The sequence below is a fragment of the Chelonoidis abingdonii genome, chromosome 6 (assembly GCF_003597395.2).
Source record: "Chelonoidis abingdonii isolate Lonesome George chromosome 6, CheloAbing_2.0, whole genome shotgun sequence".
NCBI lineage: Eukaryota > Metazoa > Chordata > Testudines > Testudinidae > Chelonoidis > Chelonoidis abingdonii.
In genome coordinates this window covers 29,072,160-29,096,935 of record NC_133774.1, presented here as the reverse complement: position 1 = coordinate 29,096,935, position 24,776 = coordinate 29,072,160, and the positions used below count along the sequence as shown (strand labels likewise).

Genomic DNA, 24,776 nt, shown 5'->3' with positions numbered 1-24,776 from the left:
TATCTTGACACTTACAGTTGGACTAAGTCTAGTATCACTTTATCTTGCCAATGCTTTGCTTCAAGAACAATGTACCTGAAGCATGCAAGCAATGGACAGTGTTAAATAGTGTTATACTCTTAGCATAAGTAAACGACTGACTTGATGTGCATGGTATTTTAAAACATACCCATTTAAATACCTCCACAGCTGGCTTCAGACAGGTAGTGTGTAGTCTAAGATTAGAACTCAAATTTTGCAGACTGCTAGTTTTTAGTGTAAAACCTGGATCCCATGTCTCCTGGTTCCAGAACCAAAATAAGTCTGAGCTCAGGCTTGCTTAGTAGCAAATACTGGACTTTGCCTGTCTGGTAGTATCAGAACTTTCCTGAAAACAAGGCACAGAAATTGGAATTTATGTCCTTCAGTTACTGAATCACAAAGCTGTCGTCTTCTTTCCCTCCTACCCTTGTTTGCAGACTGCAGCAAATGATTTGTTCAGCTCAGACCTCTTTGCATCTACTGCTACGGAGGCCCCAGGCCTGACTTCTCCTGCAGCACAACCTGCACTGGTGCAAACCAACCCGCTGGACCTCTTCCGAACCAGTCCTACCATAGCACCCATGGCTGGTCTAGGTTAGTTCATTACTTTAAGGTGGACAAAATCAACCTTATTGGCCACTTCAACTGATGGCTTATTATTTTTAATAAGGCAGACTTAGATTTAAATGTCCTCTTAGCGAGAGTATGCTGGAGTTCACCTTTTTGCTTCTGTCATCTCATGTAGCATTTTCTCCACTTCCTCCACTGACAGCCTGTCACTAAACACACTTTCACTGACACTTTGATAGTCTCCATCCTCTGGGAGACTTAACCGAGTGCTCTTTTAGCTTGCGGCATGAACAATCTGCCTACTAAATACTCTTCACATACCACAAGATACCAGTAAATGTAAACATTGTACCAAATGTTAAAATAGTACAGGAAGAGAAGTCTGGAGATTCAGTGTCACTCCAGTCCAGAGTATTGGCAAAAACTACTTTTCTGATCACGGCTAGAGAAATTACCACTGACCAGTCTACACAGCAGCTGGGAGCATGCCTCCGTGGATACAATATTCTTAGACAAGCTTGAGCTACTGTGCTACCATCACTGGGAAGCACAGTCCCACCTGTAGTGTGGACATACCCAAAGAAAATGTTACTGCAATACAAATTGTAATGACCCAACAGGGACTGGGGACTCTGTGTAAGGCATTCAAAGTCAAATGCCTATGGAGAGGGTGAGCAGGGCAGAGTTAAAGTGACCTTACCCAAGGTCTCAATAGGTCACTGTCAAATCAAGAATAGACCCAGGTCTCCTGCCCAGTTGACTACACCACTTCTAAACATGGAGTGTTTCTTGTGTCCAACTGTACCTATGTTGGATTGGGGAGCTAGATAAGTCAATAGTTATCAGACAGCCCAAGCACCTGGCAGACTTTGTCCATAGCTGGTTCTCTATTCCACTACCAGTGCATATGTTCCTTTAGATTACTAATACACTAACTCAGAATTGTGCTGTCAGTACTACTTAAGTTTCAATAACTCTACCAAAATCCAGAAGTGCTGAGAATTAGCCCAAATTTTCCTAGTTGTCCTTGCTGTATAGATAATTGGGACAGCTATAACTCAATACCCTAAATCTAGTCAAGTAGACTGAATACAGTTGGACCCTCTAATTCACTTTCTATCCTATGTCAGGTATCTTGGCTCAATGCCCTGTGAAGGCCTCCATGTGAACAGTTGAATATAGAATCTTGGCAGGGTGGTGGCTACAAACTGAACTTTACAGTTTTGGCTTCTGTCCATGACAAATGATGCACAACCAAATGAAGAGCCTATGGATCTGAGCTATGCACCCAGCCAAGCTATTGTCTCCTGCAGAGAATATGTAGAGTGGAAAGCAGAGTTCTTTGATTCTGAACACTGGATTCTAATCCAGATTCAGGAGAGCAAAATGTCAATTCTTAATATCTATCTTCTACCTGTGGGGAAAAGACACAATAAGTGTCTCCTGCTTGTCCATACAAGATGTAGCTGAACTTATATGTGAGTAAAAAGGAAGTAACAAGGCTAATAAGCAACTAGCTAAATCAGAGGTAGGCAACCTATGGCACACATGCCAAAGGCAGCACACAAGCTGATTTTGAGTGGCACTCACACTCCCTGGGTCCTGGCCACCAGTCCAAGGGGCTCTGCATTTTAATTTAACTTTAAATGAAGCTTCTTAAACATTTTAAAAACCTTAGTTACTTTACATACAACAAGTTTTTCTATATCATAGACATAGAGACCTTCTAAAAACATTAAAATGTATTACCAGCATGCAAAACCTTAGTGAATAAATGAAGACTCAGCACACCACTTCTGAAAGGTTGCCAACCCCTGAGCTAAATTCAATTAGTGTCACTCTGGCACCTTAGAATCCCTTGCTGCTAAATCTTAGTTTGAATTACTAATACAAGTGGAATACTCATGTATTCTATCACTGACCAGATCACAAGGGATGTAAGGCTCAGGGGGCAGTGAAGACCTGATTAGAGGTCATGCCAATTCCACCTAGCTAACATTTTCGAGCAACAGTATCTCAAAGGCTCTAGGGCTATAATGTATGTAGCTCGCTGAACGGAGTCCATGCAGTGCCATAACTCTTTAAAATACGCAGTATCTTAAAGTATTGTATACAAAAGCAACATGTAACCTAGTTACAGCATAGTCAGCAGAATAATGTCCTCAACTTTGAGGGCTGGTCTCCAAAATGACTTAAGGGAGGAAGACCATAAAATCCAGACTAGGTTGGGATCTGACACCCTAAGTTGCAGGTTTCCCATGGTTAAGAGCAGGAGCAGAATACTCTATGCATCAGTGTATGGAAGAGATCCATTAGGCTTACTACCCAATGATGCTTAAACTATATGACTTAGGGCAGAGGGAGCCAGGAGCATTAAATATCATGGTGAGGCAAGCTGCTTCTGTACATAGTGGGATGCACAGGAAGGACTGAAGTAGATGGGTAGGGTTCTGTGGCCTGCTTTGTGCAGGAGGTCAGACTAGATGATCATATTGGTCCCTTCTGACCTATGAGTCTATGAAACAAATCTAGACTGCAGTGACTGAAGTTAGTCACAGTTACATGTTTGCATTCAGCTTTAATTTTTAGAGGTGAGTAATGATGGAATGCATGGGTAAATGACATTGCTGAGAATAGAGCTCTAGGCTCTTTTTTTTTTTTTTTTTTTTTTTTTCCTGCAAGCAGCAATGAATCATAGACTTTAAGGTCAGAAAGAACCATTATGATCATATAGTTTGACCATCTGCACAATGCAGGCCACAGAATCTCCTGTATCAAAGCTGTGCCTGAGCCATTGAAGTCCTCAAATCATGTCTTAAAGACTTTCAGCAAGTGCCCCACACCCCACTCTGCAGAGGAAGGCAAACCCTCCTGCCCTGCCCCAGGCTTCTGCCAATCTGCCCTGAAGGAAAAGTCCTTCCTGACACCAAATATGGTCAGCTAAACCCTGAGCATGTGGGCAAGACTACAGAGTTCTTTCCTGGGTGTCTAGCTGGTGCGTAACTCAGATCCCATCCTATCACAAGCCATTGGGCATATTTACTGCTAGTAGTCAAAGACTAATAGCCAAAACTAGGCTATGCCATTATACCATTCCCTCGATAAACATATCAAGTTTAGTCTTGAAGCCAGACAAGTCTTTTGCCCCCCTACTCCTATTGGAAGGCCTCATCTTGCACTGAAATCTGCCTTCTAACTATGCGTAAGACATTGGGTCACTAACAAACCTGTTCAAACCTGTCTCACTAAACCCCTTAAGCTATCCTTAAAGCTGAGTTCAGGAATTTTTTTTGAAAATGGGACTAGTAGCACACTAGTCACCTTAGGAATACTCTCTCTCTCTCTCTCTCTCTCTCTCTCTCTCTCAGACCCAATCACTGTAGTAGCCTAAACAAACCCTCTGCACTCAGCCAGGTTCAGGTCAGCATGACACAATCAAGGAAACTTTTTGTTTAGTTTTCTTTCCTCTGAAACTCCCCTGGTGACATTGTGCTGTATAGGCATATAATACTGAATACATCTGTATGATTCCTACTTGCTGGCAAGACTTATTCTTGGCAGCATAGACATGGAGCTAGTCAGGGTTAACTGACATCAAAGGGCATTTTGTATTACCTTGGTTTAACATGCAGTATATTAGTAGTGTCTGGAGCAGACACTCAACACTTGACTGAATTAAAATCAAATTTCTAAGAACAAGGTTTTTAGAGCCCCTATAAGTGCCTTGTCTAAGTACTTTATCTACTTCAATAGGATGAGGTAATATCTTATTGACCAGCTTCCAGTGGTGAAAGACAAGCTTTTGAGCTATAGAGCTCTTGTGAGAGAACCTTACACTTCAATGCCTGTGTAACATCTTGGTGATACTTGAGGTTTTTCCCCACAGTACAAATTTATGCAAGGAGCACAAGTATTCATACAGAGATGCCTCACTAGCATATTTACAAGTTTTGCATGTAATCTTTCTTAGGTGGCTTGCCAGCAACAGCTCCAACACCATGGAGTCAACAGTCCTCAGTTTTCAGTCCTGCTACATCAGTATTTCCTGGATCCATTATGGGAGCTCAATCTCCAGGCTTTACTCAACCACTTGCCTTCAGTGCCCCTCAAGCAGCCTCAGGGTGGAGTCAGCCTGCATCGTTTGGAGCCCCATCTCAATCTCCTGGTCTCTGGGGTCAGCCAGCACATGTGTCTCCTACTGCTTGGGCACAGCCATCCACTATTGGAAATCCTTTCCAGACCAGCATGTTTCCATCTACTACGCAGCCCCCTGCTATGTTGTCTTCTGTCTCCACACCTAGCCCTCCTCAGCCACCACCCAGAACTGCACCTCAGAAGGAGTCCTCTAAGAAGGAAAGTGATGCCTTCACTTCATTAGACCCACTTGGGGATAAAGAGAAGAAGGATGTAAAAGAAATGTTTAAAGACTTCCAGCTGACAAAGCCACCTGCAGTACCAGCAAGGAGGGGAGAACAGCAGCAAAGTCGTCTTGGTGCTTCTGGAGCTTTCACTAATTACTTTAATAGCAAAGTGGGCATTCTTCAGGACAATGCTGATCATGATGACTTGGCAGCTAATCAATTGTCTATCAAAATCAGTGGTAAATTCCCTCTTAATGTTTCAAGCCATTGGGGGGGGGAATAAACCCCCCAGACATTCCCTTTCAAGGAAGCAAATTTTAAACATTCTGCAGCCTTTGATGGATAGGCTAGCATCTTCTCTTGACTAGCATCAGGAAGTATCTCTACTATATTCAAGTATAGTCATGAGGGTTATCCTTAGTTTTATTGCTGCCCAATACTGCCCTCTAGTATTCATATACATTCTCTAAACCACTCACTTAACTGTGTCCCCAGGACTTTCAAAACTGGAAACTTAAATGCTGGGTTGCTTTCCAGTATGAATTAAGCTAATTGTCATATTTTAAAATAGCAAAGGTGACTCACAAGTAGAAACTCCTGAACACAGTTTTTTTTTGTTTTTTTTATAGCTGGAAATCATCTTGAAAATCACTCAACTAACTTTCAGGTTCTAGATAACTGTACTGTAGAATCATTCAGAGATCAAGGACTGTCTAAATCTGAGCACTTTCTACAAGGAAAGTAACTTGTTTATACACTCTGTTTTTGCATAGAACCACCAAAGCCTGCTCCCAGACAAAGCACTCTGCCAGCTTCCAAGCCTGATGCCCTGTTTGAAAACCCCTTTCAAACAGATCCTTTCAGCACCTCACAACCCTCTGTAAGTACTGGGAAGCAGTTTTACTTACACTGCAGTTCTCTGAAGTCTCCTGTCAATGCTGTACAAATCTGTGGTGTTTGCCCACTGGTGGGGCACTTACCATTTGGTGACCCAACTTCCTAGCAGGGTCAGCAAACTCCATTTGTGGTCCATGTTTCCCTGCAGGTGAGTGTTTGAAGTCAGACTAGCAAACTTTTGTAATGGGTAAGGAAAAAATACCACTCATGAACCTAACCCAAACTCTGGCTAGAGTTACTAACTCCCAGGGTGAAGGTGCCTTTAGTTTTCTGGCATGAGGCAGTTGTGCTTTTGCAGCTATATTGGTCTGACCAACTTTTTTTCCAACTGTCTTAAGCCCTGTCACCTCTTTGCGGGGTAAGGAGCATGAAATGTGTAGCTTCTCTGTTTTAGCCAAAGGATGGCGGCCTCCATCCTTGGTAGCCTAAGGGGAAGGAAGTAGCCTAACCACATTCTTTGCATTTGGAACATGAGACTTAAAGCCCTTCATGGAAACTCTAAACTTCTCAAATACTGATGTTTTTTGTTTCAATTTAGTCTAAATTTATTGGCTGAATCCCCATATGAACATTAAATACACATGGGCTTCCTATAGATAAGTATGAATCAAAAGTTAAGAGACCCTATTTTTTAGGGCTGGGTTAGAATTAGTTTTTATTTAAACAGTTGGCTAATACTTCTACTGTAAATCTCACATTCTGGAAAGTTGTTTAAAACTACTTGCCCAACATCTGACTCTCTCTTTCATGGTGTGCCGAGTTCACCAGTTTAGTAGCCCATTGATTGTTTTATCTTCTGTTTTAGACTGTGTCTCAGACTTCGCTGTCTTCTGATCTCTTTGGTGATCCTTTTGGAAATCCATTTGCATAACTTTGGTAAGTGGCTCTGTAAGTCACATGTTTCTCCATATGAGTTTATGGAGGATTGGAAAGCTAGTCTACTGACCACTTTTTCCCCATGTGACTGTCATGGGAAGATGGTCTTGACCAGACACTTCTGCACTTGTGGCTAATACAAAGCAAAATTATTTCTCAGTGGCTAGGGAAGGGAGGAGAACAAGACTATTAAGGAGATATTGAGTGTATTTAAATTTAGAGCAAAGCAAATCACTGACCCTAACTCCTAAACTGGGAGAAATAGGTGGCCTCAGTCTGAATGTACTAACTGGATGCAGCCAAAGAGCACCTTTTGCTAAAGCTTATAGAATCTTACTGAGTTCAAGATTACCCACCCACATTGCTGCAGGATAGCTCTCAGTACCAAATTATAGAACAGGGATTCACTGCATGTGGTCTGCTTTTAATTTTTGTTTCCAGGATCAAAGGTCAGATAACTTAAAACCAGCTACTACTTTTTAAGCTGAGAATATCCTCTCCTAATCAGTTTAGCTATGTTCTCTAGTATAATCCCTCTGTTTACAGCTGTTTCTTTGTAGCAGAATGGTAGTTGGCATGTATACATCTGGGTCAAATATGGAAGCAGGATTTAATGGAGATAAGGGGCAGCCTGAACCACAGTGAAATGTAACTAACTCGTCATATGAAATGTGTGGATTCTCAAGGTGTCACTACAGACTGAAATCCTAACAGCAAAGTATAAATGCTGCTGAAGTAACTAAAACAAATGTTTTTTGTTTTGATTTCACTGTTTACTATAGTAAAGCTTAAAATACAACTTCATGCATTGGAAAAATGCTTTCATTACAACCAATAAACTTTCCACTTGTCATAAATCTGACTCAATCCAAGCTGAAAATTGACTCTACTTTAGGAAAGATTCTGCACTTAAATAATCCTGTAGTTTGTATTGTAGTTCAGAAACTGGCCAGCTCTTCCAGACCTTGAGTGGATAACCATTTCTAATGTAAAAATACAACAAATGGACTCAGCAGAACTCTGCATAAAAGGCTACATTTATGTAGGAGATCCTACATGTTAATTCTTAGTTCCCCTCTTCCCCCTGCTCAATTGTCAACTTTACAATGAGCTGACAGTATTACCATAACTAATTCCATATTTTACTGGAGGTACTAATGCTACTGGCTTCTTGCTGAACATTAAATGTAGACTAGAACCACTATAACACTTATCAGATAAGCTTTTAGAATAATAGAGGGTGTTGAACTGGCACGCGCACACACACACAGAGGCCTCTTTGCATGTGTGGTGTGTGGGTTTTTGGCAACAGCTCTACTAGCAGTTTTATGTGGTGAGTAGGAATAGTGATCACACTTCACCCAATCACTTTCTCTTTACCAGGAACCAGGTGTAACCAGCAAAGGACAAATGGAATAGCAAGACACCCCTCCTTGTCACCATTTTCTACTCTTACTTTGCATTGTCTGTCTTCATCCTTGATGCCTATTCTGATGTCTGTCTGCTGTGATCTTAAACCTGCCTGTGTGGACTGAACCATGAGCCCTCAAAGAGAACCTGCTGTTAACATAATTCAAGATGAAGCCAAGGAAAATGCCCAGATTCAAGTTGGTGGATGTGATATTTTTTTCTGTAGCCTCTTAATCAGGAAAAAACTGCATATGTAAGTCTTGTGGAAACATTGACTTTCCAGTCTTATTGTGGTGTTTGTCAACATCGTCACCTACACTTAAAATCCTTGCAGCACTTACTGTAATGGTTGTAGTAAGGAGTTGAGCACTCATTTTCAGGAAGAAACAATGTATTCTCCACATAGGGAAAGGGAATTGTGGATTTAGAATCTTGCAAATTCTGCAACACTGAGTCACTTCAAACAGGCTTTTTCACACCCCTTGGGTTTCCACTGATGGCTGTCTCACTAAATGGCAGCCATTAAAGCTTTTCTTAAACCTCCACTCTTCAATGTACAATTGGTTTTTTCTTGTATTTATAGTGACTCTGCAACTGGTAACTTATGGCTTTCCTTCTGATTTCTAAATCATGGAAAACAAACCAAAGTAAACAAATCTAGTGCTTGCTAATTCATACTGAAAATGGCAAAATACCCTCTATCTAATTGTAATTAGTCCCTAACTACAACATAGTTTCAGAATCTAGAAAAGCAGTGGCTGTAAAGAACAAACTCAGTCAACACTGTTTCTGACAAATTGTCTGAGCTCAAGTTCTGGAATCTGACTTTGGACCTAAAGCTGAAACACCTCATCCAAACTTCAAATTGTGTCCTAATGCTGTTAAAGTCCTCAAAGGCTTTTTCAGAATCAAATAAGGTAGTGGATTTTTCTTGCTTCAAGCAAAAGCTTGGCAATAGCTAAAGAAAATGGAATAAGCAGATGGGGTTTCTTGAATTGCTAAACTTCAGTGAATGTCGATAATGCTCTGAACTCAAATCAGTGGAGTTTTTTTCTCAGACATGGTGTAGATTGGTTCCAGTATGTGTTTGAAGGGCAAATGGCAATCTTGTATTGATCTTTACTTCAACTGATGCCTTAGTGTATTGTGAATTTTGATGCACCTCGTTCAATGTTTGAGGTAGCTCTCCACCTCTCAAACAAGGTAGTGCCTTCTTTTGTGAGCCTCTGTACTAACTGACTTGTATCTAAATCAGTCACTTATGAACTAAACTGTTAGGTTACTTTGCTTTTTGGACAAAGGTCTAATCAGCTCTTAACATTCTGTTGGTGGTTAGTTTCTTACTCAACCATTTATAAGTGTAAATTTGAAATACTATTGTCTTTAATGTTGAATTGGATACCTAAACAGAGAACTACTTCTGGAAATTCAATTTGAAGGCAACTTTAGTGACAAATTCAGCCAGTCATGCAACTTGTTCTGTGTATATAACCTTTTTCTCTTGTGCACTTTCCTACAATGCAATTAGAAGTTATAAATTTATAAGTATTTGTCTCAAACTGGAAATGTAGAAACTTATGGATGTTACTATTATATAAACTGTAGTCACACAACTAAAGTTTTTTTTCTAATGACATTAAAAAGATGCAGCTCTTTATATCAAATGAGTAAGGGTTGTCTCTTTCCTGAAGAAGCAGTACATCAATGCATACCAACAGGCCACACAGCATATTTGTTTCTTCTGGAGCATGAAACGAACATCCTGTGAGTTGATCGCTATTTAGAACTTACAATTTTATGGCTGTTTCTGGCCAAACTGAGACTTCCTCAAAGGAATTGTAGCGTTTCTCTATGCTTTCTAGTTAGAATACTGCATGTAGTGGCTTTTCAGACAAGCTTAATTTGAGCTATTTTTCTTCTATTTTATATACTTCAGAATTTCAAGTAGCTTTTTTGGGGGGGGAGAGACAACTTTCTCATCCCTAGCTATAGCACTTCAGTAAGAGCCAAATGATATTGGAGAGAATAAGTGTTGACATATCAGCCCTGTAACACAGCAATTGCTTGAGTTTTAGAACGATCCCTGTCGCTACCTTTTAACCAAAGATGCTTCAGGCATAGCAATGATGCTTCCTTGGCACTTCAGCCTTTGTAGGAAAAGTTAGGATAGCCTTCCTAACAGGATTAACTAAAGAAGATTCCTTGAAATACCATTCCATCTTCTGTTTTCATCCATGGTGGAATGAGCTGATGGAGGGTAAGAATGACACTGGTTATGTCTTTACTGTCTGCTCCTAGACTTGGGCCAAACTGTCTTCTGACATGTGACAAACACAGTAAAATACTTGGATGTGAAACCACTCTAAAATAGTAAACACTCCACTCCTATATCTAACAGGAAAAACACTTATGGCAATAACCTGAGTACAAGTCATTGGACTGCTAGTATTAAAGTAACAAATGCAGCTGGTCAACAGTCAAAGTTCTGTTAGACAAATGCTGAAGGTGAAAATGTTAAATATTTAAACTGACTATGGGACTTGGATTGCTAAAGAGTCAATGTCCATGTTTTCTGCTGGGAATAACTTGCCTCCTGAAACAGTAAATACTGATTAACTGGATTTCATCTGTGTTCCTAAACACTTCTAGTTTTGTTTAAACAGTGCACCAGGAACAGTTGTTACCCCAGGCCTTCCCCATGTAGTCCAATACATAGCACCATTCTTGTTCTGGAGATAATGGCTTGCAAGTTGAGGGACAGACTGTGCTTAGAGTGGCGAGTCAAAACAAATCTGGCAACTCCTCCTTTAAACCTATTGCGGTAACAATTAGCCCTCCACCCATTACTGCACAGCATTAAAGGTTAGACTCCCTAGCCTAAAAGAATGGTCTGAGGCCAGGTACATTACAAACCTATAGTGGTAGAACAACCCCACTCAGCAGCAGGAAAAATCCACACCTCTGAGCAACATTGTTCTAACAACCTAAGCCCTCATGTAGTGAGCACTGGCTTTAAAAGTGGTTTTTCTGATGACCAAGTTGAAGTAACTTAATGTTCATGACCAACAGACCTGGGGATGAGGGGCTCAGTTAGGGTGGGGAAATGAGTAGTTCAGGGTGTGGGAGGGAGCTCTCTGCAGGAGCTTGAGGTGCAGAAGGGGGTCTGGGTTGGGGGGTGGAAGCTCTGGGGTGGGGCTAGGATGAGCTCAGGGTGAAGGAAAAGGCTCAGTTTGGCAGGGGAGGGGTCAGGGCTGGGGCAGGTGATTTGGGGCATGGACTTAATTCAGGCAGCTCCTGGTTAGCAGCACAGCAGGGCTGCTAAGGCAGGCTTTGTGCCTATCCTGGCACCAGAAGCAGCCAGCAGCAGCTCTGGCTCCTAGGCAGAGGCATACAAGCAGTTCTTGCCCACAGCACCAACCCCTAGCTCCCATTGGCATGGCACCTAGGAGCTGGACCTACTGCTGGCTGCTTCCAGGGCACAGTGCAGTGTCAAACAGGTAGGAACTAGCCTCCCTTGACTGCACAGCACTGTCAATGGGACCCTTAACAGCCCAGTCCACGGTGCAGACCAGAGCCACCATGACAGTGCCTTACATTCTATGACCAATACTGGGTTGCAACCCAGTTTGAAAATCACTGATGTAGAGAACACTATGTTGATGGGAGAGCTGCTCATGTCAACACAGCTACCACTTCTGAAAGTAGATTAACTACAGTGATGGAAGATGCTCTCCTGAGCATCTCAGCTTAGCTGCTGCATTGGTACACCCATGTAGCACTTGTGTAAACATGCCCTGTGTGTGTTTTTGTAGAGACTGCCAAGACTACAGTGAGATGATTTGAAAGGAAAATTCATTCAACCCACCTACTAGTCTCAATACCATTAATCTTAGAAAAGTGGAATTAAGTTGACTTGGCTTTGAAAGTCAAAGGTGACAGAGCCTGGTAGAAATATAAAGGCAGAGGAAAAAGCCTTTAGCCTGTAAACAAAATGATACCCACACATGTCCAATGGAGCAAATTAGCATTGGCCAGTTCAAGTTCGCTACATCAAGTGCAAACTTATAGCTACTCTGCTGTGCAAGGTTTTTATCTTCCTGATATGTAGTTATTGCTTTACCATTCTGAAATGGTAAATGCTGTTATAGTAGCAGGAGTGTCACTTGATTATTAAACTGATCTGGATGAGCAAACACACTGCCTAAGCTAGCAGCACAGGTGTCTCAACTACTCAACACTAAAAATGTTCCTAGTACAAAATGTCCATACCCTGAAATCTTTCCTACTAGGGAAACTTAACCCTGATTTTTTTGTGGGGGGGGGGGGGTACTTAAATGAGCAAGTGGGCCAATCTCAAAATGAAGGGAGACTTATAACTGCAAGGAAATCCATAAAGGAAACAGCCAAAAGGTTAAATGCTCCATTCAGCCCTGGAAAATAGGGCTGTACATACAATGTAATTGTTCCTGGGCTCAAAGCACTCAGCATGTATAATGGCCCACGATACCTGCAATACTATAGGTAGGCAATTTCTTCAGAAGAAGTTTTGACAATAAAACTTTGTCAAAGGTAGTGGTCTTGGAAATACCCACTGATGCATCATAAGTAACATGACTCTTGCAGAATCCATTACCTGGTGCCATCTCTATGTAATTGTGAGGTCTGATGTTTTGAGTCCCTATGCCCTTTAGATAAACAACTGGTCCTTCATGACTGAAGGCCAGAACAGCTGACTAAATTCAGTAGCACAATAAGGTTTAAACTAGTGTAAATAATGAATTTTCTGTAACTTGAAGTTTTTAAACCATGATTTGAAGACTTTAGTAACTCAGCCAGAGGTTAAGGGTCTATTATAGGAGTGGGTGGGTAAGGTTCTCTGCCCTGTGATGTGTGGGAGTTCAGGCTAGATGATCACAATGGTCCCTGCTTATCTTAAAGTCTGAGTAGGTATAATTCCTTTGGGCTTGCAAAGAAATGTCCCCTGTCCCAAACCTCCACATAATGGTTCCTTAGAATATAGACAATTTCTGAACTGCTTGTATTTCTTTTGCAATATTCTCCAATGGAAAGTTATATGCATTCAAGTGTCTTCTAGCTCAATAGAAACACTCTATTCCCTACCCAGTTGGTCAAAAAGAGAATAATCTCTCACTCTTTGCTAGGGAAATACTGCAACAAAAGACAACCTAAATATTCATACAGACTTACTTTCCCACCGTGGTTTCAATGAACTCTAGAGCATGTACCATAAGTCAACATTAGCTATGGCCTATCATTGGCATGCTCTGTGGGTATTGCGTTTGTGCTTCTGGTAATAAATGACACAGGGAACAAATAGACTCCAAATTCAGTCCCAGCAGTTTCTTCCAACTAGCTAAAAAAGCTAGAAGCATGCATGCTATCCTGCAATTTACATGTGCGCTATGCATTTTAGAAGCCACCACCTTGGTTTCAGGAGGGATGAGAAGGTAATTCCTTTATTTTTTTTCTTTATATTAGCAGCTTTGTACTGGATTTTGTTTTACTCAGAATAGATAGTAAAATGTGTGCATTAATCTACAGGGCTGTCTTTTTCTTGTAACCAAGATAGATTCTTGTTACCTCTTTTTAAAATGCTACCTGGCAGTACCAGTTTCAGTTTCAGACTCCTTGGATTTTATATTGCATCTGTATGGCATGATCAGGTATATATGGCTAAAGGCAGCAGTGATTATATACTTGTATGGAGACTGTTGTTTTAGCTCTGTTTATTATAAACACAGTACTAAAGTATACTCTGGAGTGTTTGTTGCTTGTTTGGCCTGACACATTTCTCCCTGAGAAATTCATTTTCTTTTCTAGTGATGGGGTTACAGACATTTCAAAGCTCCTAGTCTATTACTCCATTTTTCTCAAGCCAGACCTTATTAATAGTGCATCAGTACCATGTAATAGTGACCAGCTCTCTTAAGAGTTGTGCTAGTTATATGGAATCTCCATAAAGATATGCAAAAAGACACATTTCACCTCCAGCAGCAGAGTCCTGCCAGCTCAGTGCTCCTAAAATGAGATTGTAGGAATTACCAAACTGGATCAGATCCAAGAGCCATCTGGTCCAATACCTTGTCTTTGACAGTGGTGAATACCATATGCTTTGGGGGAAGGTGGTAGAACCCTGAAGTAGGCAGAAATGGGATAACTAAAGCCGGGAGAACTTTATTTATTTTTGATGCAGTGGTTTTGTCCCCCCACACACACAAAAAAAAAGGATTTTTGCGGGGGTGGGAGAGTGGGAGTCAGAAACAGAGGTGACCTGAATAGTTTCAGTGGAAGGGGAAAAAAAATTGTATTGACTTGAAAAGTCTAAACAAAACATTGACTCAGTGTTTTGATTTCAAATTTGGCCAATTAAAAAATAAAACACACCCCTAGGGTGTAACACCTGGAATGGCTGAAGTGAAATGGAAAAACTCTAAATTAGAGTAGACAAACATTTTGGTGAACTTGAAGCAAACTATTTTTAGGGTTTGGGGGGTGTTTTTAGTCATCAGAAAAAATGTTTGAAAATTGTCTTGGTTCAGATCTAACTGGATTATTATTATTTTTTGGTGTTGGTCCCAAAGTGAAGAAGTTGTCATTTGTTCAGCTCTAGGGATAATTTGTCCCACAGTAGCTTTCATCTTGACTTCCTGAAAGAGGGTTAAATCCTGAAGTATGAGGGTTAACGTCCCTTCTAAAAAGTTTAACAATAACAACTCTGGATAGTCTTAAGATTCAAAGGGATGGAAGACACAGGTAAAGTGGGAAGGGGGTTGGCCTCCTGAGTTCTATGATTTAGTTATGTTGTATGAAAATGTATTTCCTCTTATTGGCTTCGAATTTCCCATCTTTTCAATTCGAGTCCCCTTCTGATCTACCTTGACTAAGCTTTTATCGAGTCCCATCTTATTTGTCTCCTTCCTATCATGAAGAATCCTAATCTTCTCTCTTTTCCTATAAGTTTTTGAGGCCCTTCATCATTGTTGTTGCTCTTCTTTGGAAGTTCTGACATTATCCATTCAGAGGTGAGATTACTAGTACTATATGCAGACAAGAAGCCTTCTTGGGCCTTGAACTCAGATCCTTTTGGTGCCTGCAGCTTGTTCTTAACTATCAAGCCAATTCCCTTGCTTGAATTCATCATTCATAACTATTTATTAAGATGGCCCTAAGCACCATCATCTTATGATTTAACAAATTACAGTGTTGGCCAATAACAAATCACTAACACAACCAGGTGTGTTTCTGGCACATCAATGTGAATTCAGCCAGTGTTATGCAGTCTAAGACCACAGGAAAAGTGCAATCAAGTTTCTGTGTAGATTGGGAAATTCTCCCAGCCCTCCCAAGAGCACTCTTCTCTTCCCCTTCTCCCCCCCTCCCCCGACTGCTGAAATGTCAATATTTTACTGTCAGCTAGCCAAGGCTCTCTGTTTTTCTATTTCTTTACTCAGGGACAGCTCAGATCCTTGATGAACAGATACACTGATCCTGGATATATCCGTTCATGGGCCTCAGAGGCAGTGCTTTGATGTGGAGCCCAACTCCTCCAGGGTTCAGGGATGTTCTGGGTTTCATGGGGTTGGGCACATCCATGTGAGCCACTTTTTCAAAGTACAAAACTCACTTTGGAGAATGAAACAGCCAGCTGGATGCTCCCTTCTGAGCAGAAAATATAGAGCATATTGAATTCAGCATTTGTCTTTGAAGTCCTTGCTCCCTGCTGTCATACTCAGCAGCATTCTTGAGGGCTGGGCTGCTTTCAACTCCTTCCTGTTCAAACTAGGTGCAGTAAATCTCCTGACTCAGCTCTGTTTGTGTAAGTAGAACTATTTCCCTGAGTTTAATAGTGAGATGACAAGCATGTCATTTTTCCTAATCTCCTCCATTTTAAATGACTTAATTTAAAACGCTTTTCACACAGCTATCACTGAGGCCTGTTAGAGGGATATAGAATGTGGGTCAGTCTTCTTCTGAAGCCATCATTCTTTAGGATGTAGCAAAGCATAAGCTAATAACTCTCCTGTATATAGAGACAATGGCTGCAGACCAAGCGCTGGTGCTTAAGAGGCCATGAGATCATTTGCAACTAATTCTTTATATTTAAGTTCACACACACCTGAAAACTCAAGGCACAGGTCTGTGTCCTGGCCTGTAACTAGTCCCTTTGGAGTGACTCTTTTAGTGTACTGGATCCTGAGGAACCACATCATTCCTCAGAGGAAAGGACGTGGCCTGCCCATCTCTGAAACTGGGCCTTTGGGCACTAACAATCTCTGTTGCTCTCTGTGACTTCCTGCAGTGAATCCAGCTAAGCCAGACTCCTGTGAGAGGCTTGTATGGTACCTCTTCAGCATGCAATATTCTCTGTAAGTATTTGCAGTGACACCAGGCAGCCTTTTCAAAAGAAGGCAGCAATTTATTAGTCACCTGACATGCAGCAACTGGAAGTCCTTAGGTTGGCATAGAGAAGCAACTGCTATAGAATCTCTTTGCTTCCTTTCTTTGCCTTTCTCCCTTTTGTCTCTCAGTGACAGCCCCCTGTCTTTATGAGCTCAGTTTTCAACACAGCCACCTGACACCTTTTTCCTTTGTTCTCCTGTATGGGGCCTTTGCCCTGTTTCCCTGCAGACAGGTGGGGGAATCTCTTGGCTGTTAGTTGCTAGGTATGAATGTCCTGGCCATTGAGGTTTCCATTGTCTAATCTGGATCTTCCACTCACATGTGTAGGCTCTAGTCAGCTTGTTAAGGACTCTGGTTTCTAACCAGGCTGTTACATGAATCAAATACCTCATCCCTACTGTTTATACTCTCAGTATGTAGGAACGCAAAGTACAGAGGAAAACTGATGTATGCACGTTAATTATAAAATTACTAAAATTCCTACATTTGTCAGAACAGGTTTCTAGCAAACTATGGGAACTCTATGCTACATGATGGGGTAGGGTACCTAACTCGGAAAGACAATAAAAGAGACAAAGTGGGTGAAGTACATTTTATTGGTCCACCTTTTGTTGGTGAATGAGACAAGACTTGGAGCTCTTCTTCAGGTCTGGGAAAGGTAGGTACAGCTAAATACGAGTGGAATAGACTGTTATGCACAAGGAGTTTCAAGAAACCTTTCAAAATGAAGTGGGCAATTAACACCTCTGCACTCATAGGAGAAAGTAGATTTGGATTACAGAATGAGACATAAAACCAGTGTCTCTAGACTAGTCTATTTTTGGTGTCTAGCAGGGTTATAAATTTAAGCTTCCAGGTTTGTCTTTTGAGGTGTTTTTCAGGTTTCCTTTGAGTATGAGGACTAAGAGGTCAGCTATGGAGTAATCACTTTGTGAAGAGTTTGTCCACGGGTAATAGGGTGTCTTTGTCTTATTTTTCTGTGTGAGTTCATTCAAGAGTATAGCGATGGTCTAGTTATACTCATGTTGTTGGGGCATTTGATGCACTGGATGAGGTACACATGTTGTGCCAAGCATCTTGAAAGGTGTTGTGGACGGAGGGTGTTGATCACTGTAGCAATGGGTACCTTTTTCAGTATCTTTGGGGCCAGATTCCCAAAGGTATCTATGACTAAAGAAGTAGCCAGTCAATTAGTGGAATTTGAAATCAATAGGAGTTAGGCATCTAGATGCTCTTGAAACATCTTATTAGGCGCCCATGTGCATTGGTGGGTGCCTAAACCACCTTTGGAAATCTGGCCCCTAGTGCCCGCTACTAGTATCTCTGAGGACAACTGGCCCATTCCCCACTCTAGGGAATCTCCTTTCCCAAATCATGCCCAGTGCCAAATAAGTACAATGATCCCTACACTCTCGGAAATAGAGATCTCCATAAGTGTGTTAGGCAGGCCAAGCAGGTACCTCTGGAGGTCTAGGAAGGAGTAAGCAGGCCAACCAGTCACCTGCAAAAATGATGAATGTGAGGGAAGAGGGAAAAAATCCATTGCTTACTCTGTTTATTGCTTATTATGATGCTCTAGTGGATTGGGCTTTCCCATAGTGTTTACAATAGGCAGGGCCATCCCTAGGCTTATGCAGCATGCAAGGCTGTGTAGGGCACCTGAACATTTGGGGCACCACTGGGTCTTAATGTCCACCCTTCCACATCTTCCTATCCCTGCTCTAATCTGATACCTTCCTGCAGGCTCCCACCACAGCTGGCTGTTGCAGCCTGGTTATTCTTCCTCTGGAGGGGATCTAGTACTTAAGAGTGAAAAAGCCTTCCAGTCTGCCAGACCTATCAGCACAACATTGAAACAATTAAAGAGCCATTCAAGTGGTAATGAAGCCATTTAACAGGCATTTGCCAACCCCCAGGTATATACTGTCAGTTTCTGAATTTACTGACAAAAACAGTTGTGCATTACTGTAATACTTACTCAGAACATGTTAGTCTACAGGACCTTAATTTAAAATTTGATTTAAAAATAATTCATTAGTGTGTTGCTGAAGATTATAAAACCACATCTCTTAAAAAATCCTCGCATAGATTTTTAGATGCACAATCTGAGTATTCAACTTTAGCCTTAAATGACTGAATCTTCAGACATACAGTTTTTTAAACAAATCTCTCAAAAGACCACCCTGATCTAAAATGCACATGTGAGCCCGGGCTGCCGTCGGGCATAGGGGCACCAGTTTAATAATACTGCATAGGGCCCCATAAATCCGAAGGACGGCCCTGATAATAGGAGATAACTAAAGGTAACGGGGCATCAGGAACACAACGTATGCATGATAGGAACACTTCTTGAGATTGTTCAGTAACTTTAAAAATAAATATCATTTCCTTAGCCTGAAGCCATATCCACTGCCCAGTCCCATCCATCAGTGAGAGATATGCACTTACTTCGTATCAGTTTGTAGAGTACTTTAGGATGAAAAGCACTGTAGAAATACAAATAGTAACAGGGACAGATTCTGGCTGTAACTCACCAGTAGAGAACTTTCCTGGAAGAGGTGAACTTCTCACTGACTCAGAGCAGCACTGGCTAACAGCAGATGGCTTTATGTCGCTACACCAATTCTACACAGGAATGTGCCCCTTTAAGGACTCTATGCCTGCAGCGCATGATAGTGCATGCTGGAACTGGGGTGCAGAATCAGGGTGGTGTATCTGTCTCTCTGTCACCAACTCCACAGCCACAAGCAGAGCCTGATGTAGAGAAAACTTTAGTGTATTACATCTGTGTGCACATAGCTGCTTTCCGCTTTCAAATTATTCTAGAGTCTCGCCTATTTAAAGTATTCTCCTCCTCAGCCGAGGACCTATTTACCAGTAGACCCAAGTGGGGGCCCAGAGGTTTTTGAGGTGAGAACCATTTTGAAGAGGGAGGCAGGGGAGGAGCTGGCTGGCTGGCATACATTTAGAAGTTCAAGCTATGCTGGCTGACCCAGTGTCAGGATCCCAACAAGGGCAGTCAGGGCCAAAGATCAGAGCAGGGGCAAACCTGAGGTTGGGAGTAGCAGAGGAACTCATAGTCAAGTTCCAGGCCAGGATCAATACCAAAGGTCAAGAGGCAAAGTCCAAATCAAGCTGAGGACAAAGCCAGAAAGTCAGAAACAAGAAAGCAGCAATGGTTGGGGCAGCTACAGAAGATCCATACTGTTGCCTGGATGCTTCCTGGAACACCCTGTGAGTTTATATAGGGCAGGGAGCCAATCAGGAGCCTTGAAGCTGCTGTCTGTCAAACCCTTGAGATGGAACTTCCCATCGTCTCTGTCCACAGCAGGTCACAGTAAGTGGCACACAAGATGGTTACAGCTGCAACTGGGTGGTAGCCTGGAGATGTCAGCTGTTTGGTAGCTCTGCAGGCCTGGCGTCTAGACCTGTAGGGTCCCTCACCCAGGAGAAGACCAGTACAGTGGTTTGATGGCAGGGAACTGGAAGCAGCTCCAGAGCCAGCCAAGGTCAGTTGGCCCTCTAAAGGATTCACTGCATCCCTGAGCTGTTTAGGATTGAAGAGTTGCTGTCAGGTCAATTTAAGCCCCAAATTATTTGTAAAATAATGTTCACTTTCTGTGTCTGTAGACTGATCATATATAATGGATGAAAACTAGAAAGATGAACTAAGAGTTGATAGTAAGCCAGGTAAGGTAATCTTAAAAATATTGGTCCAAATTTTGGAAAGTGACTCATGATTCTGGGTGCATCCATTTTTGGTGTCCAACTTGAGACACCTTGAAGGAGCCTGATTTTTCAGAAATTGTTGAGCACTCCCTGAACACTAGGTCCTTTTATGATATTTCAAGCTGGGCACCAAAATCACCAGTCACATTTGAACATGTAGGCCTTTAATTCTGATTTTACCAAATCTTGGAGTTTATGCGTGATCCTTGGGCTGGTCGTGAGCTGTTATTTCACTATCTTCCCTGACATGCAGCTCAATGTGACCTATACAAAGACTAGATCTTGATGCATCCAGGAAAGAAGAAAAAATGTTGGTTCATTAACTGTTCTTTGACTTTAAATATTTGTAAAAAGTAAAATGTCCTCTACTTCCCGTTTTAACCTGGTGAAGAGTTTGAGAATGAGGCTGTTTGTATATTCAAATGCCAACGACAGCTGTGCAAGTGAGCCAGGATGTAGCAAAAGGACATTTGTTTTTAAACCATTAACCGATGTTTTAAAACTTGTGCTTGATTTTAGCCAACTGAGATTGTGTTTGAAATGTTTTGTCTGATAGCTCTTCAAAGAAAGTTTTGCATAGGAGGACAAGAGAACCTAATGCTCCATCTCCGATAGACTGTAAACTGAGCCACTGGAGTGAATGGGGACCATGTGACCCATGCGCAAATCTAAAGGTAAGCACTAGTTGTATTGCTTTTATTTTAAAATGATACAGGTATTACTGACTGACATTCACCCTTAGAAGTCCTCAATTACAGTGAAGAGTGCTAAACTCCTCCTCAACATTCTGATGTTATGATTCAAGGGTACCCTCAACTGTTTTATACCCAAGCGCAGGCTGCTATTTTAAAAGGGCTTTGTTGGCAAAACAGAAATGTTTGCAGGAAACATCAAAGTTTTTTTGACTTTTTTTTTTTTTTTTTTTTAGGTTTTCATCAAAAACTCAAAAAACAAAAAATTACTGACAGCCAGGCTTTTCTGTTTTCATTTTTTGAAGAAAGTTTTTTTTAAAAATGAAGATTTTTTTATGAAAACTTTTTAGTTTTTGTCATTTTTCATGGTAACAAAAAACACCGCATAAGCCTGTTGTGACTAGTGCCACAGCTATAGATCTGTTTATATGTGAATGTGAAGAATTAGTTATGAGTGCCACCTACTGGCACATAGGAATGTGTGATATTGTGCATAAGCAGCAGATTCCGTAAAGGTATTTTTCTTATGCATGATGAGTGACTTTCTGCATCCAGATCTTAACAAAGACCTTCAGACACAGCATCTTTGCTAATTTATTTTCAGTCATAATATGTGAGGGCTGTAGGTCTGGAATTAATGAACAAAAAGTAAGTTCTTCTAAACCTCGACTTGTGTTTGTGTATAATTTGGGGACTTCCTTTGTAGAAAAAACCTGGGTTCCAAGTAAATAAAATACTAACTATGAGGCCAGTTCAGTATGAAGGCTAAAATGCAAATAAAATATGAATTTTTTACTTGCGCCATAAGAATTTGAGACAGACAAAATGGGGAGAGGAGTGTAATATCTTTTATTGGATGAATTTCTGTTGGTGGAAGCTACAAGATTTCAAGCTACACAAAGCTGTTCCTCAGAATTTGGTATTAATGAAAGATTTCCACAAAAGTATCTGCAGTCTTCCCAATCCTCAGAAATGTAAAGCAGCATAGCTTTGCTGAAGTTAATGAAGCTAAGCTGATTGACATTAGCTGAGAATCTGGCCACAATTTGAATTATTATTTTTAATAAAATGTACTAGTTAGATTTTTTTGACAAACGAGTTTCATTTGTCAAAAAAAAATCCAGTTTTGTTTTACTCTTTTTAAAATTAACACAAATTAGCAAAATGTTTCAGTTAACCCAAATTTCCATTTTTTGTCAAAAAAAAGTTTAGTCTGAAAAATGTCATCCATCTCTAATGAGGAGATCTATTATGCCTCTGAACAACTTGCTGTGTGACGTTAGGATCGTCATTTAACCTACCTGTTCCTCAGTGTCCACTTCTGTGCTTTGAAGTACCTCCTCCCCCTTTTTTTCCTTAAAGATGTGATTTGTAACCTGTTTTGAGATGCTATAAGAATGCTGCATAAGTGTGAAATATTATTTTATTATTATTAGAGCTAGTCAAAATGTTTTCAATTTCTAAATGTTGACAAAATTTCCAACTTTGAAATTAAAGGACACAAAGGGAAACGTATTGATAAAATTTTCCAGAAAATATTTTTCCTGGTTTGCAACCAATCAGCTCATCAAGAAATTTCTAACTTGGATGAAATTTTGAGGGGGAAAATTTCTAATTAGATTGGAATTTTTGTCTTGCTTTTCTTTAAGCAGATCTAATTATTATTATATATCTTTGTAGTTTCGCTCTAGAAGTGTTCAGCAATTTGGACAGTTTCGTGGGAAACGGTGCCTGGAATCACTGGGAAACTCACAAAGCTGTAAAACCAGCATAGCCTGTCCAGAAGAGCAAGAAATCGATTGTGGAGCTGACTTCAGATGTGATTCAGGTATGTGTTGCTTTCACACCAGGCTAATTAGTTCGGCAAAGCATGGAAGTGTCTACTTAATTTTAAGCACATGTTCAAATCACATTTAAAGTCAATAGATTTAAATACGTGCTTAAAGTTAAACACATGCTTAAGTACTTTGCTGAATATGGATAGTTTGCTGAATCAGGGCCTATATATTTAGGTTTAAATTCCTTAACAGTTCTTTCTATTCCATGCTGAAAAGTTGCCAGTTCCGCAAGTTTCCTTTCTTATGTTATATCTATTCCAAATGGAGCGGAGTGAATCTTTTTTGTTTATGCTTTATGAAAAATCAATGGGAAAAGAGTCATTTAAGTGGGGAAGTCCAGGTGACTTCAGCAGTTCAGTCTATCTCTGGAGATCTAGGTTCAAACCCACTTAGAATACAGGTAAAATTACAAAACTCTGACTTTATTTTGCACAGGGGATTTGACAATCAACCTCTCAACACATATTTTAGTAATACTGCATAGACATTAGCTAGCACTTTATAGACCAGCTAACTGACATCAGTAGAGTGCATCTGAATTTAAAATCTTTAAATCATGTACAGATAATTAATCTTCACAAAACCACTGAGGTGAAATCCTCACTTCATTGAAGCTAATGGCAAAACTCCCAATGACTTAAATGGGATCAGAATTTCTCCCCTTGTTTGTATGTCACAATAAAAACATAAATTATTTTGAGTATATGCTACATCTTCCCAGGCATTGACCATTAAAGCAACTCAAAAATATGACTTTGCTGACATTAACCTATAAGAACTAATGTTTTCTCACTCTTATACTTCAAAGAAAAATACCCCAAATCTTGACATTAAACAATAATCTAAAAATTAATCAAATCAGGATAATTCTCTATGAATGTCAGAAATTCTTCTGCCATTTAATTTTCTGTGCCATCCAATTTAAAATAATTGGTAAATTTAAAGGTTTTTTTTCTCACTTAGAGGAGCAAGGGATTAAGTTTTTACCTCTTTCTGTCTGAAATGAAAATACACCTTCTAAGAGGAAGATTCCAGTAAGGAATATTTGTTTTTCTGATGTAAACCCCATGTTTAAAAAGGTTAGAAACGTTCAGTTCTTCATTCTTTGCTTAGGTCGATGTATAAAGAAGAGGCTTGTGTGTAATGTGGACAATGACTGTGGAGACTTTTCTGATGAAAGTAACTGTGAAAGAGATCCAAAATCACCATGTCGTGACCCGGATATTGAAGTGTCAGAGATTGGAAGGACTGCTGGACAAGGGTATTCAATGAAAAGCCAGAGCTAAAGAGAGAGACCCTGGTTGGCACCAGACAAAGTTAGGAGACGTGTCTGTGGGCCGGCTAGCAAGAACAGGGGAAGGGGTGGGGCGGGGTCTTGGGTGGAAGAGGCGGGGTAGGGGGCTAACCTCCCCACACAGGAGATGCACACACCGCCAATGTACTTATTATCATTTTTTTTATTGTTTTCTCTGGAGTCTGAGCCTTGACTATACCTTGGCCAAGAAATTTGGACCTTGACAAAAAAAGTAATTGACTACCCCTGCTCTGTGTTGTCCAGTGTGTTCCAGAGCACGTAAGGTCTGGTCATCATGGGCCTTACAAAATGGCCATGCCACTGGTGCTGGGTTCTGTAACTAACTAGATCTGTAGCAGTCGTGCATGAGGGGGATGGATACCACGTTGAGATTCTGCCTCTCCAGCCCTCCCCTCTTGCCCAATCTAGAAATGGCTGGGGTTTAGCAAGGCGTCCATCATCAAATTTCTCAAACCTTTATATATTAGATAGCCTGGTTTGGGGGAGGGAGGGGTTAGTTCACTATTGTTCTTAAAGCAGCTTATCAAACAATCTTTCCCAACCATCATCATACTAAAGTAATATCTGAAAAATGAGAAAGCATATGCAGATATTCTTTCATCAAAAGTCTGCATCTATAGCAATCCTACTCTGCATTCCTACCTCG

The 24,776-nt window shown here is 40.8% G+C and overlaps 2 protein-coding genes across 3 annotated transcripts in view; both read left to right on the top strand.

Moving 5' to 3' along the window:
- The window catches only part of DAB2 (DAB adaptor protein 2), a 41,906-nt gene extending 32,107 nt beyond the window's left edge, over nt 1-9,799 (top strand). Inside the window, exons 10-14 of one of the 2 annotated variants that reach the window (XM_032773054.2) lie at nt 459-615; nt 4,562-5,191; nt 5,726-5,832; nt 6,655-6,725; nt 8,109-9,799. In XM_032773054.2, coding sequence (XP_032628945.1) covers nt 459-615; nt 4,562-5,191; nt 5,726-5,832; nt 6,655-6,720 — 960 coding nt within the window. In that variant the 3' untranslated portion in view covers nt 6,721-6,725; nt 8,109-9,799. The remainder of the gene's footprint in view (nt 1-458; nt 616-4,561; nt 5,192-5,725; nt 5,833-6,654; nt 6,726-8,108) is intronic. The other variant, XM_032773053.2, reaches the window with a different exon arrangement.
- A 2,937-nt stretch (nt 9,800-12,736) lies between these two features.
- C9 (complement C9) overlaps nt 12,737-24,776 on the top strand; it is a 29,358-nt gene continuing 17,318 nt past the window's right edge. The window contains exons 1-4 of the mRNA XM_032773052.2: nt 12,737-13,603; nt 20,842-20,959; nt 22,658-22,805; nt 23,929-24,076. Of these exons, the coding sequence (XP_032628943.1) occupies nt 13,527-13,603; nt 20,842-20,959; nt 22,658-22,805; nt 23,929-24,076 (491 nt within the window). The 5' untranslated portion in view covers nt 12,737-13,526. The remainder of the gene's footprint in view (nt 13,604-20,841; nt 20,960-22,657; nt 22,806-23,928; nt 24,077-24,776) is intronic.